Source organism: Acanthaster planci, linkage group LG17, assembly GCF_054643075.1.
Source record: "Acanthaster planci isolate LZ-2023a linkage group LG17, COTS_SCS, whole genome shotgun sequence".
NCBI classification, from domain to species: Eukaryota; Metazoa; Echinodermata; class Asteroidea; order Valvatida; family Acanthasteridae; genus Acanthaster; species Acanthaster planci.
In genome coordinates, this window is record NC_141793.1 from 126,368 (window position 1) to 141,689 (window position 15,322).

At 38.7% G+C, this 15,322-nt stretch overlaps 1 protein-coding gene across 2 annotated transcripts; it reads left to right on the plus strand.

Annotated features, from left to right (window-relative positions):
• The first annotated feature begins 40 nt into the window (after positions 1-40).
• Positions 41-15,291, plus strand: LOC110983774 (uncharacterized). 2 transcript variants are annotated; one of them, XM_022243322.2, is made up of 33 exons: positions 41-230; positions 429-683; positions 1,111-1,251; positions 2,220-2,413; positions 2,704-2,968; positions 3,273-3,524; positions 3,628-3,833; positions 4,043-4,174; positions 4,310-4,402; positions 4,595-4,684; positions 4,915-5,280; positions 5,648-5,874; positions 5,981-6,140; positions 6,301-6,531; positions 6,697-6,863; positions 7,332-7,492; positions 7,720-7,955; positions 8,149-8,373; positions 8,510-8,614; positions 8,848-8,985; positions 9,292-9,471; positions 9,814-9,960; positions 10,123-10,254; positions 10,512-10,685; positions 10,895-10,993; positions 11,211-11,345; positions 11,479-11,642; positions 11,786-11,873; positions 12,110-12,248; positions 12,613-12,773; positions 12,947-13,149; positions 13,405-13,483; positions 13,873-15,291. In XM_022243322.2, the coding sequence occupies exons 3-33, from the start codon at positions 1,158-1,160 to the stop codon at positions 13,930-13,932; spliced, it is 5,103 nt and encodes a 1,700-aa protein (XP_022099014.2). In that variant the 5' UTR covers positions 41-230; positions 429-683; positions 1,111-1,157; the 3' UTR covers positions 13,933-15,291. The 2 variants fall into 2 exon arrangements, with proteins under 2 accessions (XP_022099014.2, XP_022099013.2); XM_022243321.2 differs by having other exon boundaries at positions 429-571.
• The last annotated feature ends 31 nt before the right edge of the window (positions 15,292-15,322 follow it).

Consider the following 15,322-nt stretch of genomic DNA (forward strand, 5'->3'; position numbering starts at 1 on the left):
ACGCGCATGCGCTTTGTCTCTGTTATGAGCGGGGGGGTTGCAACGGGTAGAAGAACACGCGCCCTGTGCATAGTTTACCAATACCAGCCTATTCATTTTTGACGTTTAATTACCGTTGCTGAAATTAAAAGGTCTAACATGAACCGTTAATTCATGATTAAGAAACTCCTATGGTCCAGGCAGCCAGAGAAACATACCATGGCGGTAGTACAAAGCTGTTTTTGCACGAGGTAGGGGCGTAGCTTTTCTTACCCTAATCATGGAGGAAGGAACACATGGATGACATGATTTTTTTTCTGAAAGAACGACAAAGAAAAGAAATAAAATGCAGTAATCAGCTTTGAATGAGACAAAGCTTATGCGTTTTGGCGCTACTCCACTTGTCCTTTCATCATGTGATTCTCCATGCTTGTATCATTTTTGTACAGAGCACGAGGAGGCACTGTGGTAAAATGTACGTGCAGCACAAATTAATTTACATAACAAATGAAGATTGACGTCATATGATAAACAAGTGTACATTCGCCTGGCAACTCTTATCGGGTGAGCAATGGCCGCCATCTTCTGCGAAGTAAGTGGGAAAATGCAACTTAACACGACAACTTAACATCATATTGCTGATTATGATGATTTCCAAGCTTAATACAGTTCAGTTCACGAAATTTGTTTACAGTGTCGATTAGGTAGGTTCTGCTATGTGCTGCAAGAAAGTTGTTCTGACAAACATAACAAAAGTGGTCGGTGAAAAAACAAAGTACTTAGGCCTACTGCTAGCCTGAAACCATGTAAACGCACTGAACGTTAAGCCTAACTTTACTTCGGTCTGGATTTGCGTCCGCGTACGAGTCCGGTTGTAAAGTACATGCCATAGTGCCACTTGCAAGGGTTGTTAATTGCTTGCCGACGTTAGATTCTTAGTGTGGTCATTATGATCGGTCATGGAGGAAGGACATAGTGGGATTTACTGTGAATATGAATTTGGACATTCAAGGACATGAAACTTAAAGATGTTCAAGACTAATGACGTTAGGCCTAACTAGTTAGTATAAAGAAACCACAAAGTGCAGTTGCCCTAATTTCTTTTTTTTCTTCTGTATTTAATGTAAATAGGCTAGTATTACCCAGTGCAATATTGGTTAGTGCGCCTGGAAATCAAGATGGCTACCATGCAGAAAGCAAGACATAAAAAGACAAAAGTCAGTCCAGCAGATGAACCAGAAGACAGACCTGCCTCCTCATTATCTCATAATTGTGAGTACTGTTTTATATATTTTAATTTGAAGTTGCTAGCTTTGTTATTCTAAGAGTTCGGACATACAGAAATGAATGAGGGCACTATCATTTTGGAACTCAATTTTTTAAATTACAAAAATTTGTTGTTTGCTCTAGCTCCTCTATTTAAATTTCAATTTCAAACCTTTAGAAATTTCAAGTGAAGCCAGCATTTAATTCATTGAAATAAGGCACGAATATGAACTTAAACTTTACGAAAATAGGAATTTTAAGCTTTTCAGTCCAAATCCACACACGTTTTTGTGTGCAAAATAGTCACAATTTGCTCTGCATTACACATGTACAGAAAAACATCCCTGAACATCTCAAATATCCCTGCTTCAAATCAGTAGTTCTTTACTTTGCAGAGTCTGATGTCAAAATGCTTCATATGTCATCCTTTCCAAGACCACTTCAAGAAGAAAACAGAGACAAATGGTTGAAAAAATTACGAGCCTCCCACTAGGCCTGTGCCACAGTTTTCATGAGGATCACCTACAGTGCTTTGCTCAGACAAGACTCAAATGAATTACCTCTTGATTAGAACTACATGTACTGCATATACCACAATTTGTACACGTACCTATCCCGTAGTCAGGCTGACCCGTTGGGGCACCATTGAAGATTTTACAGCCAACTCCCTTCACTCCTCACGGTTCTCAGCTTTTCGCAGTATGCTGTTCCATTCAAGGCCAGTCCACTCTCTGATGTTGTCTTTCCATCATTTTCTCAGTCTGCCTCTTCATCTTCCTCATTGTACTGTTCCGTGTAGGACAGTCTTGGCCAGTCCAGATGATCGTGTGACGTGCCGTACCACCTCAGTTTGTGTCTCTTCACTGAAGTCAGCAGGTCTTCATATGACCCAATGACAAATTTTGTAATTTTTACGGAACAGTTAGTTCCTCTGATCTCATGCCAACTTTCTGTTTTTTTCCTTTTCCTTACAGCTTGGGTTGAGGATTTTGATGTGGAGAATCCTACAGACAAGGAAAAGTATGGGGTTGATAACACTGCTTATCAAGTGACAGAAGTAGAGAAACTGCCTCAGGGAACTCTGACATCTGATTTGAAAGGTCATGGGGGTAGTACAGTGTCAGTCAAAGAAGCAGAAGATGGTGATCGGATAGACTTCACAGATGAGGTCAGATATTAGTTCTTTAATTCAACTGCCACCGTTTAGTATGATTATTTGATTGCATGCCTCAGTACTTCAGTACTATCAAACTTTTTTCAAGTTGAATTTTTCATTATGATTAATGTGAGGCTTATTTAGGACATTTCTGCTTTAACTTATTCCCTCAGCCGGGAAGTTATCTCATAAAAGGAACTGACTGTCAAGTTTTATTGCTGCATGTATCTTGAAACAAAGACATTAATAGATATAGTATAGTTGTCCTTTTGGCTAAATGGGACATGATCTTGTTTTGATAGGAGTTAGACTTCCAGGAGGAAGTTGTGAATACTGGAGATGAGCCCCAGGACAGACCACTTAGTGAAGGTTCTTACGCAAGGTCTACAAGTCCCTATGGTGGAGACAGCTATACTGGATCAGTCGATGGAGACGGGGTGAGAAAGAAAAAGAGAAGGCAAAGAAAGGAACGAGCAAATGTTGTGACACCAGTCAATGATGATGCAGATATGTCAGTGTCAGTGAGTGATGAAATACCTTCAGAACTTAAGAAAAGGCCAAGTGAAGGTGAGTTGCTGGATATCCAGGTCTGTCAAGGGTCAATGTAAACAAGCTCAAAAATCCTGCGAATAAAACTAAAAACAAAATCCAGAAGTAGTAATACATTATTACTGAGCATTTCTTTCTAGTAGTTGTAAACATGTTCTCTCTAAGGGAAAGCTGCCAGAGGCCCTTTTTCAGGATCGTGTATCCCCAAAAATCATCTTGTATAATCTGTGCTTGTCATTTTGAGGAAATAAATGTCTGTTTTACTGGTATTTTTTCAAAGTGTTTCACTAACTACAGTTTACATTGTGATTCTTCCTGCTAGCATGGAGCATGTCCAGTATGCATAACATCAGTGAGATACCCATGGATGCTCCATCAGAGCGCCCCAAGTCAAGTGGCATTACCCGAGCCAAATCCCCTCAGACACGAAACCGATCCCCTGGGGCGGGGACTCACTCTGCTAGTGCCTCTCGTGCTCAGTCTGTCATCAGTTTGCGAGAAGTTGATGAGAACCAGAGAGTTGATGGGCTAAACGATGCTGGGCAGTCTGGAAACAATACCAGGGCTAATGAAGGTAAATAAATATTTATTGTTCATTTAAATAGTTAATGTGCAAGTTTTCCTTTCCATTTAAGTAGAACTCGGGTCACGAGCATCTCTACGTCCTTCCTTCCTAGATAATCGTAGTCTTGTTTCAGCGACAACCAGCCCTCTTTTGAAGCCTCCACAGTTAGAGCATGAGCAGCAAGCTTACGTTCCCTACGTGTATGCCCGAGACTGCCTTGCTAAGGTCATGGATGATATGAAGAGGATGAAGCTTAATCATCTCCGCATCGTTGGTCAAATTGAAGACACTTACAAGACGATTGAAGATGAGACTCAAGTGAGCAATTGTATTTGACCACACTTTACAAATTCACATACAGTGGTTTCAGTGTATTTTCATTCTACAAGTTGGTGTGAACCATATTCCCTGTACACGATTTCAATCAAATGAGCATCATTTCTACTGTAAGCTTCAACAGCATTGAACTATTGATATTTTCAGATTATATGATAAAAAACTTTGTTTTTTTTCTTGTTATTAATCAGACCCAGTTTAATATCTTTGTGGGTGGCCTTCGTGTCCAGTACAAAGACAAAGTCAAGACCTTCCGGCAAGTGATTGAAATCCACCGTGAAGATTTTGGAAGTCATAAGAATTACTGGGAAGAGACATTAAAGGTGAGACTTAATGGTAAAGATAACTTGACTTATTGAGTTAATTTTTGATATGCGTGTACCCTAGAATTCAACTTCCAGTTTCCATGGAGTGAAATGAAAATTAATGAACCCAAACTTATGTCTTTGATATTTCAGAGTCTGAATGCTAAAAACAAAGCTCTGATGAAAGAAAAGAAGAAACTGCTCATCATCAACAAGATTGAAATTGACAGATTGGAAAAAGAAAAGGTATGACTTTTCTACGTTATACATGTAGTGTCACATTAAAATGTTACCCTATTTCATTGTAAAAGCATTACCCTGCTGAAACAAAATTGACATTTCTTCATGGCTTTACGTGACTCAGGGTACTCAAAGCCACATCTGTTATTTTTGTTAAGAATTTCCTCTACTGGCTAATGTTGCTATTTTGTATTACAGGAAGAGCTTATTCAAGAGCTTACACAGAAAATGGATCAAAACCAGTCAGCATTTGTCTCCAGAGAGAAAGGTTTTGAGGATGAGAAAAAGGTAAAGTCAATAGTCACTCAAAGTTGAATAACTACATTTATGCTTAAAAATAAACAAGCAGAAATTGGTATTTCAAGACTGCAGAGATGACTAACCAGCAGCACCATAAAGTAAGTTTTATTTTCTGTTACACTGGTCCAAAATGATGTTTACAATTAAGATTGCTAGCTAGTCAGAGAAAGTAGCAAATGCACTGCTGCAGTAAGGGTTATGCTTGGTTCCCTCCTTAGATCCTTGAAGATAAGTTACAGTCAGAGCTAAATGCAGAGAAGAAATTGCATCAAGAAGTGGAGAGACTTCGGTTGGAACTGGAGGAGGCAAGAACAACTGCTGTAGCTTTGCCAATCATCACCGATTCCAGCGTCAAGGAAGTCACAGCTGATGGAGAAACACAACGAGCATCATCAGCAAGGAGGACATCTCAGACCAGTCTTCGATCTGAAGGAAGAAGGGGATCAGTAGGTGAGTCTGTGGGAGGAGTCTTAGGTGTGGCAGCAACGGCAGCCATTGTGAGCAACAAGATGTCAGACGCAGAAAGGCGACGATTGGAAGATCAAAAAGTGGAGATGCAGAAACAGATGATACAATCCCAGAAGGTAAGCATCGTCCTTGGACTATTAAAAGGTCAAATCCTACAGGGTCTGTCAGGAGGAACGGGTGGGAAATCATTCCTTCCTTATTGACTGATGCCACCCTGGTAGAGAGTGCACTGTGGTTGGAAGCATCAATGGACATTTTTTGAAAATATCACTTGAAGTACCATTAGTACAGACAGTCGAGGAACCAGACTTGCAGAATTGTTTGATTTTGTCTTCTAGGAAGTGACTTCAGAATTTGAATCATAACTATGTACAGTGAATTATGTGGTGAAGTTCAGTGCATTCATTGCATTGGACACTGTCACCTTCATTATTTAAAAGAAAAAGTTCTTGAAAGCTTTTTCTTTCTCTCTTGAAACAATAGGATCTTGTGATGCTTCAAGCAAAGTACGATTTCCTCCAGGCTCAATATGCAACATTAGCAACATTGGCTAAGAATGATAATGATGGAATGATCTCAGAGCATATGGAAGCGACTCAAAAAGACCAGGAAATCATGGATGAGGAAAGCCAACAATTGAAGGAGGAGATAAGGCAGTGGGAGGTAGACTTCAAGAAACAGACAGGACGCGAACCTACAAAAGATGATAGGTAGGTGGATGAGATAGGTTGGTACGGTAGATTAATTGAATCTGTTTAACAGTTTGGAAACATGGTGAGAATTGTTTTTCTAACCATGAATGCTGTACTTCTACAGATCAGAGACTGTGCAGGAGTTAGAGACTCAACTCTCAGAAGCAGAGACAAAGAAGGCTGAGTTGGATTCCAAAATGATGACATTGGTGGCACTCAAGGAGGGCAAGATACCTGAGACACATCCAGCAAGCATACCAGAGCCAGTCATTAAAACAGTAGAGGTGAGGTCATGCACAGGAAGATAAATGCTTTATTGAAGGTCATAGGATAAATTCATTGACCAAATCATCATAAAAATGGAATGTTAAATTAGGCTAGTTTGTTTCATTCCACATAGATACAATCCAACTGATTTTTGTTGTGTTTAAATTTTATCCACAGATTGCAGTTCCAGATCCATCAACTGTAGTAGCTCTCACAGCCTCACAGGAACAGGTCAACAAACTTCAGACTCAGTTAAAGGAAATGGAGATCAGTTTAAGAGAGAAGGACAAAAAGATGAAGATGTTGGAGAAGGACAAGAGAAATGTAAAGAAGGAGAAGAAAGTTGTTGGACAATCAGGAGAGGATGAAAAACAACTCAAGATGATTCTTGGAGCAGTCGTTGCTCAGGTCAGCTTTCCAGGGTCACATAACCCTAATTATGGCAAATCGAAGACACTTCAGACTGGGGCAGTTGAGTTGTTAATAGCCTATGTCAACGGCACTGCTCAAGTTAAGCTATGGTGATCGAATTTGAAGTTTTGGTATTAAATTTGCATATGTGTTTCTTCTCAGTCTGCCATTCAGAAGTCATCTGATGATGATGTTGCTGCCAAGTTAGAGAGGGCAAAAGCTGAAAAGGAAGACTTGATAGCAGAGAGGGACAAGGTGAAGCAGGACTTGGAGTTATGGGTAGACAAGTACAAACAGGAACATGGTAGCTACCCTGAAGAGACAGACAGGTGAGTCGTATACTTACAATAGAGAAATGAATCCCTTGGTCAGGAGTTCTTGCAGTTGATACACACATAAGGCTACTAACTATACACAAGTTTTACTTGACAAAAAGCAGGTGACAAGTCAAAATATCTTTGCCTTGTTTTCAACTGATGCTGGTTTATTGCTCACATTTGATGAGAAACATTTTCTACCTGACAGGTATATATTGGTATTTGTCAATATGACTGCTAAGCTTAAAAAGAAACTGGCTCTAACTAACAGTGAAAATCCTGACGTTTCTCATATTCCATGTTTGCTTGAATTTCACTTTTGAACGTCTGTGCAACAGTTTGTAAAAAGTTAAACCCAGAAAAATTCCTGCAATATTTTCAACTTTCAGAGACATGCACCCCTACATGCCTATCTAGTTTCATACTTCTATTGAATCAGCACCAAACTCACTCCATTTTCTGTTGGTTTTGTCTTTCTAGGGATGAAGAAGCAAAGGCCTTATATGCATCTTTGGAAAATTGCAACACTAACTGTCTATCCAACGAAACAAATGTTACTGCATTGTCCATATTGGTGACAGGGCAGATACCTGCAGACCTTCAACCTATGAAAGAGGCTCAAGTGTCTCTGAATGCAACAGGTGAGTGGGGCTTGATACAGAAATAAATAGGCAGATACAGGAGTGTTTGATATCTTGGAGTGATTGTGGCCCCTTATGAATAGCACAACTTGGAGGGCAAAGTATATGTACATTGTCTTTGGCAAATGCCAATGTTCTCAACTGTAAGAGACTGGAATTTGTATGTATGTGCCATGGTTGAATGATTTCATGTGATTAAACAAAATCATATTTGATGTCATGTTTAGGTCCTGCAAGCTCACAAAAACTTCAAGATCTTGAAGATCGCATTCAAGAACTTGAGGAAGAAAATGAGCAGCTGACAGAGAGAAATTCTCATCAAGAAGAGACCATCAGAGAACTGGAGCTGACAAAAGAACAACTTGAAGAAAGACTAGCTGAGTTGGAGTCAGGGGGAGGGGCAGCAGCTGCTGCAACAGCCGCTGCTTTGGCAAATCTTGACTTTGACGATGATGATGTTGAGGTATAAGTCATTCCATTTTTTGTAGTGGATGTTGAATTTCTAAATTTTCTGTAAGTTTTAAGAATGCTATTTGTGTTATGTTGTAATAAGGTAGCAGAGTTAATTTGGGTCAGTGAAGTATATGTGAGCCCTTTTTTTTCAGTTTGCTGTACATCTGAAATAATTTTTGTTGACAATTGGCTTGGACATTCAGGGTTTTGGCGCTCAACTGGCTGCACTTCAGGGTCAAGTTGATAGTATGGAACGCAAAATCCGAGATGAGAGATCCGCTCACGATGACACCAAGGAAGAACTGGAGATGATGAAGGTGGAGTTAGAGAACGTAAAAGCAGAGAAGAGGAGCTTGGTGGAAGAGCTGGATGGGAAAATTACCTCGGCAACTGCTGCTTTGGCAGCTGAGATGAAACTTAAAGAAAAGGTTGGAATTAATTCATAATCATTTGCCCTGAAATGTTTAAGTGTTATTGCTGTGAATTGTACTAGACAACGTTCAGCAATTATTTGGATTTGTGCCAAATAAATAAATAAACAAATGTTTGTGTATTACTTTGTAGTCTCTGGAAGAAACCAAACAACGTCTTGATGAGTTGGAAGCAGAGAAACTTCAGAACCTCCCAGTTGATACAGCCAAGGAGATTGCATTACTACAAGGCCTAGTGGTAAGGATACCAGTGTCTTGACCACTAACTGGGAAGGAATGCTGGCTAACATATCTCAGACTCAGATTAAGCATGAAAGGACCACTTTGTACAGCTTTTATATAAAACACTCAAATTCTTGTTAACAAAAGCAGTTTGTCAGCCAGAGTTTTGTGTGTTGCACATTGGTTTTGATCAGCTTTAGTGTGTTTGTATTTTTGGCCCACACTCAAAGTTTACTTTCTTTTCTATAGAAAAAAGCAGAGAAGGAAAAAGAAGATGCTCAGAAGGCAAACATCGGAGGAACAGCTGATCTGGCTAAACTAAAGATTGAGTTGAAGACCTTGAATGAATCTCTGGCAAAAGAGAGGGAGGCTAATCGAGCTCATCAGGTAGGTCGGTCTCAGGGATATAATGTGAGTTGATTTTTTTGCATTATTGCCACGTCCTATGGTTTCAAATAATTCCTTCATTTTCAGAAGTGTAACTTTTTTGGATCAACAAGTTTTCATTTTCTGTCTCTGCCATTATAAGCTTGTCAGCATCAGCAAGTCTGGTGTAGCTTTGAATGACCTCATTTAGGCCCCTATCCGCACTGACTTCTGTGGAGATACTCTGATCCTTGTATCAATCTGAAGCCCTCAATTTTCAGCTTGTCAATTTTCATCTAGTTCCTATTCAATTTGTTGTCATTCCAGGATAACTTGAAGAAAAAGACGGCAGAGAAAGACAAGCAGGCTAAGGAGATGGTATTAGCGACAGAGAAGAAATACCTACAGAGAGAATCAGAGCATAAAAAACAGATCCAGGCTCTAGAGAAGAAAAACAAAGAGATAGCAGCAGCTGGGGGTGCAGGCAGAGGGGTAGGAGGTGCGAAGGTAAGAGGACTGCACCTAGGTACAAATTGAAGGAATACAGGAGAAGGAAGGGGTTTCAAGGGCATAGGAAGGTGTGTGAGAACATTACAAGAGTATAAGAAGACGAACAGGAAGAATGCTGAGTGGACTGAAGGAGAAGTAGAGGTGTCAAGGCTCAAAAAATGAGTTTGCAAGGAGTGGAAAGTTCACAATGAAGTACCAAGATACTGTTTGATGGGCTGTACTTACTTGGTTTCTCAACTTCATTTAATTTGTAACCCGTGCATAACTGTTAGTGTTGTATATTTTCAATGCTTGGGAAGACTTTGTTATTTTGGTCCGTCCCTTGATGGTAACTTTCAGGGAGGTGCAGATGCTAAATCAGAGAGGAAGATAAAGTTACTGACCGATCAAGCTACTACACTGAAGAAAACGGTTCAGGAGAATCAAGACAAGATACGACAACTAGAGAAGGATCTCAAGGAGGCAAAATCTGGAGGGACAGCTGATGTAAGTCATTCTCATCTTCCTCTACTGATAGGCTGTGATGCTGATGATTCCAGAAAAAGTATTAAATGTATTTCCTAGAAAAAGGTTACAAGAAATGTTCCCCATCATTTATCAATGCCATAATTGTGTATTGATGTGAACATCTGTTTTGCCTCAACTCAGAAACAAGCGGGAAAGAAGATGGAAAAACAACTGAAGGATCTCGAGAAGAAACTGGAGATGGAACAGAAGAAATTTGAACGAGAGAAAAAGAATGCTACTGAGCTAGATGCAGAGTTGAAGACAACCTCCAAGGTAAGTGCACATCCCTTGAGAATGGTTCCATACATCCACTGAGGAGCCTGGTTCACAGTAGATTTACTGAGAAGAATTAGTGCTTGTTCCTTGAGAAGGTTCGACTTGTTCTCAAAAATCTGTCCATGAAGTCTTACAGATGTCCGGTTTTAGAGTGCTAGCCAATGACCACACAAGAAGACAGCAGAGAGCCCTCAACAGCTGCACAGACCACAGCGTGCGCAGCATTCCTGCTGACTGTTTCCATTTCTTTACAGGAACTAGATGGGGCTAAGGAGGAGATCAAGAAATTAACCAACCAGATTGATGCATTGGGAGTGGCTGCAGCAGAGGCCTTAGAACTGAAAGAGAAAGTAACCGAACAAACAGCAGAGTTGAAGAAACTACAGAGTGAGCTTAAAACATTGACAGAAAACTACAACAGTGAAAGGGTCAGTAGAAATGAGATGATAATTTTTTTTTGAATTTTTGTAGGGCAAGACAGCGGACTGCTGGGGTTGGAGGTTTGAACTGCATTCGAGTTAGTTTTTTGTACTTGACAAAGCAAAAAATATACGTTTGTATATATTTTAAATGTACATGCTTTGTGACACAAAGGTTGTTTGATTGACATGCATTTTGTTATTCATTGTATCCTTAGGTTTTGAGGAAGAAGTATTACAATATGGTTGAAGACATGAAAGGGAAGATTCGAGTCTACTGCCGTTGCAGACCTCTCAGTAATACAGAGAAAGGCAGAGTAGGTTTATAGGACTTGTCATGATTTCCTTTGGTGGTTCATAGAAATTTCCAAGTATTCGCAATTTATTCTCAACCAAGTGGTCCAGGCACACAAATAACTTTTGTAATGATTTTCATTTGGGTTTGTTAATTATGTCAATGCTACCTTTTGCATCTCTTCAAAACTGAACTAGACGAAACCCAGTATGCTATTATTTTGGTCTCTTTGTTTCCAGGGTAACTTCTCCATTGTCAAGGCACCTGATGAATATTCCATTGAGGTTCAGAGCACCCGAGGATTGAAAGAGTTCCAGTACGATCATGTCTTCATGCCAGAGACCACTCAAGCCGAGGTCTTTGAAGATACCAATGTAAGTTTCCCAGACATTAATTACAGATGAGTTCTACAGTTTACAAAATTTGATGAACTTAGGATTCAGTTATTATTCCACTTACATGAGTTATTTTCTCCATTTGTTGTTGTTTTGTTTCCATTTCTTATAGAATCTGATTCAGTCTGCAGTGGATGGCTACAATGTCTGTATTTTTGCCTATGGCCAGACTGGTTCTGGTAAGACGTTTACGATGATTGGTGATAGAGAAGGTAACTTCCCAGGGATTGCACCCCGTGCCTTTGATAAGATCTTTGAGGTCATTGAGGAAAACAAGTAAGTCATCTTTTACTTCTTATTTGTTTGCTTTACCTTAAAAATGCCCTTATCTGAAATGCTTTGGCTGTTTAGTATTTTAGTCTGGAATTTCCATGCTCCAGTATTTCTTTGAACTTTATCTCATTTGGCATTCTCTCCAGATCCAAATTTTCTTTCCGTGTGGAGACCTACATGTTGGAATTGTACAATGACAAACTCATCGACTTATATTCCAAAACTCATGGAGAGGTAAGTTGGCAAAGGTTAATTACAAGAAGGCATTAAAAAGCATTTTTGTTACCTAAAAAACAAGGGATAATTGTAAGGTGATTTACTTTATTTGAGAAGGATTGAAGAAAATTGGCATGTAGGATTTGCACCAACGAGCTATGAAACTCGACTTCCTGAAGTTGAGTTTTTCAAACAAATATTACATAACTGATAGCATGCTTTCCATAAAAAAATGCCTAAATTCCTCCTGTCAGGGTGTCAAACTGGACATCAAGAAGGACAAGAAGGGGCTGGTCTTTGTGCATGGTTCAGTAGTTCATGAAGCTTCAAATGCCAAAGAACTGTATGGACTGTTTGAACAAGGCTCATCAAACAGACATGTTGCATCAACCAGTAAGTACATGTACTCCACAGGTTATGATGTAGCTCATCGACAGATGATCTTAAGTTCCCAAAATAATCTTTGCCAAACTTGCAACTTTCTTTACCATTCCTGTGTTAGAACTTTTGTTTGTCTATGTGTATTTATTTTGTTTGTTCCAGAAGGTGTACTGAACCTCATTACAAAGAGTTCCTTTGGACTTTGTAGGTTACCTTGTTACAACAGGATTATCAGGAATATAAAAAATGAAAAACAAAAGATTGGTACCTAAAAGTTTCTTTGTTATAAGCACACTGTTGTATGAACAGTGTGCTTACTAACAAGGTTCGACTGTACTTTGAAGTAGATTGATGTTCACTCTTGTTTTGTTCACAGAGATGAATGCAGAGAGCTCCCGGTCTCATTTGATCATCGGTGTAGTCATCGAGAGTACTAACCTCACCACAGGAACCGTTACCAAGGGCAAACTTAGTCTGGTAGATTTGGCTGGAAGTGAACGAGCTGCAAAAACAGATGCCTCAGCTCAACAACTCAAGGTTTGTTTCTCTTATCTCATCGGAGATATTAAAGTTCATTTTTATAGAGCATGTGGTACTTGCTTAACATATCTCCTGCAATGGCTTGAATTTTGAGTCTCGTCTAGTAGTCCCTTTGTACACATTAGAAATAATCTTATAGGCTTGATACTTCAATCTGTCTTTAATGACAGGAAGCAAACTCCATCAACAAGTCTTTGAGTGCATTGGGTGATGTCATCTCAGCATTATCTAGTGAGCAATCATTCATTCCATATCGTAACAACAAACTCACCATGCTGATGCAAGATTCCCTTGGAGGTAATGCCAAGACACTCATGTTTGTGAACATCTCACCAGCTGATTATAATGCAGAGGAGACAGTCATCTCATTGACGTGAGTACCCATCATTCACTTTCTTTGTTGTCTCTGGCAATAACTTTCTTAATGAAAAGATTTTTTCTTACTGTCATTTATAAGCTGTAGTTACCGTTTCTTTTGGTTACAATAAAGCAATCCATATAGAGGCAAAGTGTGTTGATAAATTACCATCTTCAGAGCATTTCAGAATGAACCTTAATCCTTTGCTATTATTTACAATTTGTAAAATTCTACATTAGGTTTAAATTAATGTTCACTTTTTGGGGGCAGGTATGCGTCAAGAGTCAAGTTGATCACTAACGATGCTTCTAAGAATGCTGATAACAAGGAAATTGCCAGACTCAAAGAGGTCAGTACACAACAGTGTTGTATTCAAGTCCATCACAAGTCTCTATAAGTCCCTGTAAGTCCATCCGTCTCTATAAGTCCCTGTAAGTCCATCACAAGTCTCTATAAGTCCCTGTAAGTCCATCACAAGTCCATTACAAGTTATGCAGTCATTCACAAGCTATTCAAATGAGTTGGGACAAAAGCATTCTTTTGTCATTGTTCACCCCACTAATTATGACTGGACTTGTGAAAGGACTTGTGACGGAATCGAATGGAACACTAGTACATGGGGCATTTTCTCTCAGTCAAACTTGGCTCGCCTCTTCACATTTTTAGATTGCAATGAACTATGCTGATGCCATTCATCAATACTTAACAGCAGAACTATTGTCTTGTCTATCTTGACAGATCATTGCTAAGATGAAGCAGGGTGAGACAGTGGAAGTGGAGGAAGATGGTGATGAGTAGTCAATGCAAGTTGGTCTTGGAATGAATGGATGAGTTGAACATAACCCTCCCCCAAAGCCTCAGCAATTTAACTTTGGAGATGGTTAAATTTGTAGGATTGTAAAGAATTAATTTTTTTGGATATACATGAGTAGGAGTGTAAATGAACACCTGCTCTTGAGAGGTTTATTGAGAGATTAATGCATCTTGCATTTTTTAGAATTTGTTTGATTGTGTCAAATGAATTGAGAGCTGTTATCATATAACCTCCAAAATGAATATACCGGTAGCCTCTCTTTGTTGATTTGAATGTTTGACAAAATCCTCCTAATGTTTGTAAATGTGCATATTCATGTTGGATTTTACCTTTTCATCAAAAGCCAAACAGGTGCAACACTTTTGAAGATTGTAACAAGTATGATGTGCTATTTTGCAAAACGAGTTTAATTGAAATTATGTCTAAATTTACAGTGTTGATTTCTCTGAATTTTGTGTTAATGAAAATGGCAAAGTATATGAATTTCGTACTTTTTAGGAGGCATTTGCAATGAACACCACCATTCATAGCTTCATAGTCCATACTTAACTATTTTTATAGAACAAATTTCTTATGTAGTATTGAATATATATTTTTAAAAAATCAGTGAAAAGCTGTAAAATAGTTCAAGTACAATATCTTGTACAATAAAAGATGTGAAATATTACAGGATTTTATATAACCTTTCTCAGAGAGGAAAACGTGCTTGCACAAGATGTAGAAAGATTTTTTTCAGTCTCTGAACAAAACTTACACTTCTTTTCTCACACATCTTCCATTTTTCAAATGAAAGTGTAGAAGTGTACATTATGATTTCATATTTATCGTTCCATTATTTTGTCATTACTTGTACTTGAGGATTTTTGTGACACAGCTGAATGCATGCTGTGTGAAGTACCAATAGCTTGTTTTTTTTTTATTAATGCATTCACGTCTTTAAAATGTACAATGTATGTTTATTTCATTGGGTTCTACATAGATTTTTATTTCACGTGATTGCATGCAGTAGTTTTATATTTTCGTATTTCTAAAAAAAATTATCAAGATTGAAAAGCAGAAGCTCATTCATATAATGTAATGTTTCATCCGTCCACTTTATTTTACGTTTAATTTTTTTTTAGTTCAATGATACAATATACGTGATTTTTTTTTTCGATTCAAAAAAGGTTTGACTAGCCGACCAACGTGATTTGTCAAATATCATAAATGAAGGTTGAGCATGAAAAAGCATGAAATGACCTGCTCTGAAGGCAATATCTTTCATGTTTATTGTTTGTTACCAGCCGTCCAACTTGATTTGTTCATCTGTGGTAAAAGCAATAAAATTTCTGAATGCAGCAGCAGATGGTTTTTGTATAGTACATCAAATACATG

Coding starts and splice junctions, on each gene's coding strand:
- LOC110983774 (XM_022243322.2), top strand. CDS start 1,158: ATGGCTACCATGCAGAAAGCAAGACATAAAAAGACAAAAGTCAGTCCA. Junction 1,252..2,219: donor CTCCTCATTATCTCATAATT/GTGAGTACTGTT, acceptor TTTTCCTTACAG/CTTGGGTTGAGGATTTTGAT. Junction 6,141..6,300: donor CAGTCATTAAAACAGTAGAG/GTGAGGTCATGC, acceptor TTTTATCCACAG/ATTGCAGTTCCAGATCCATC.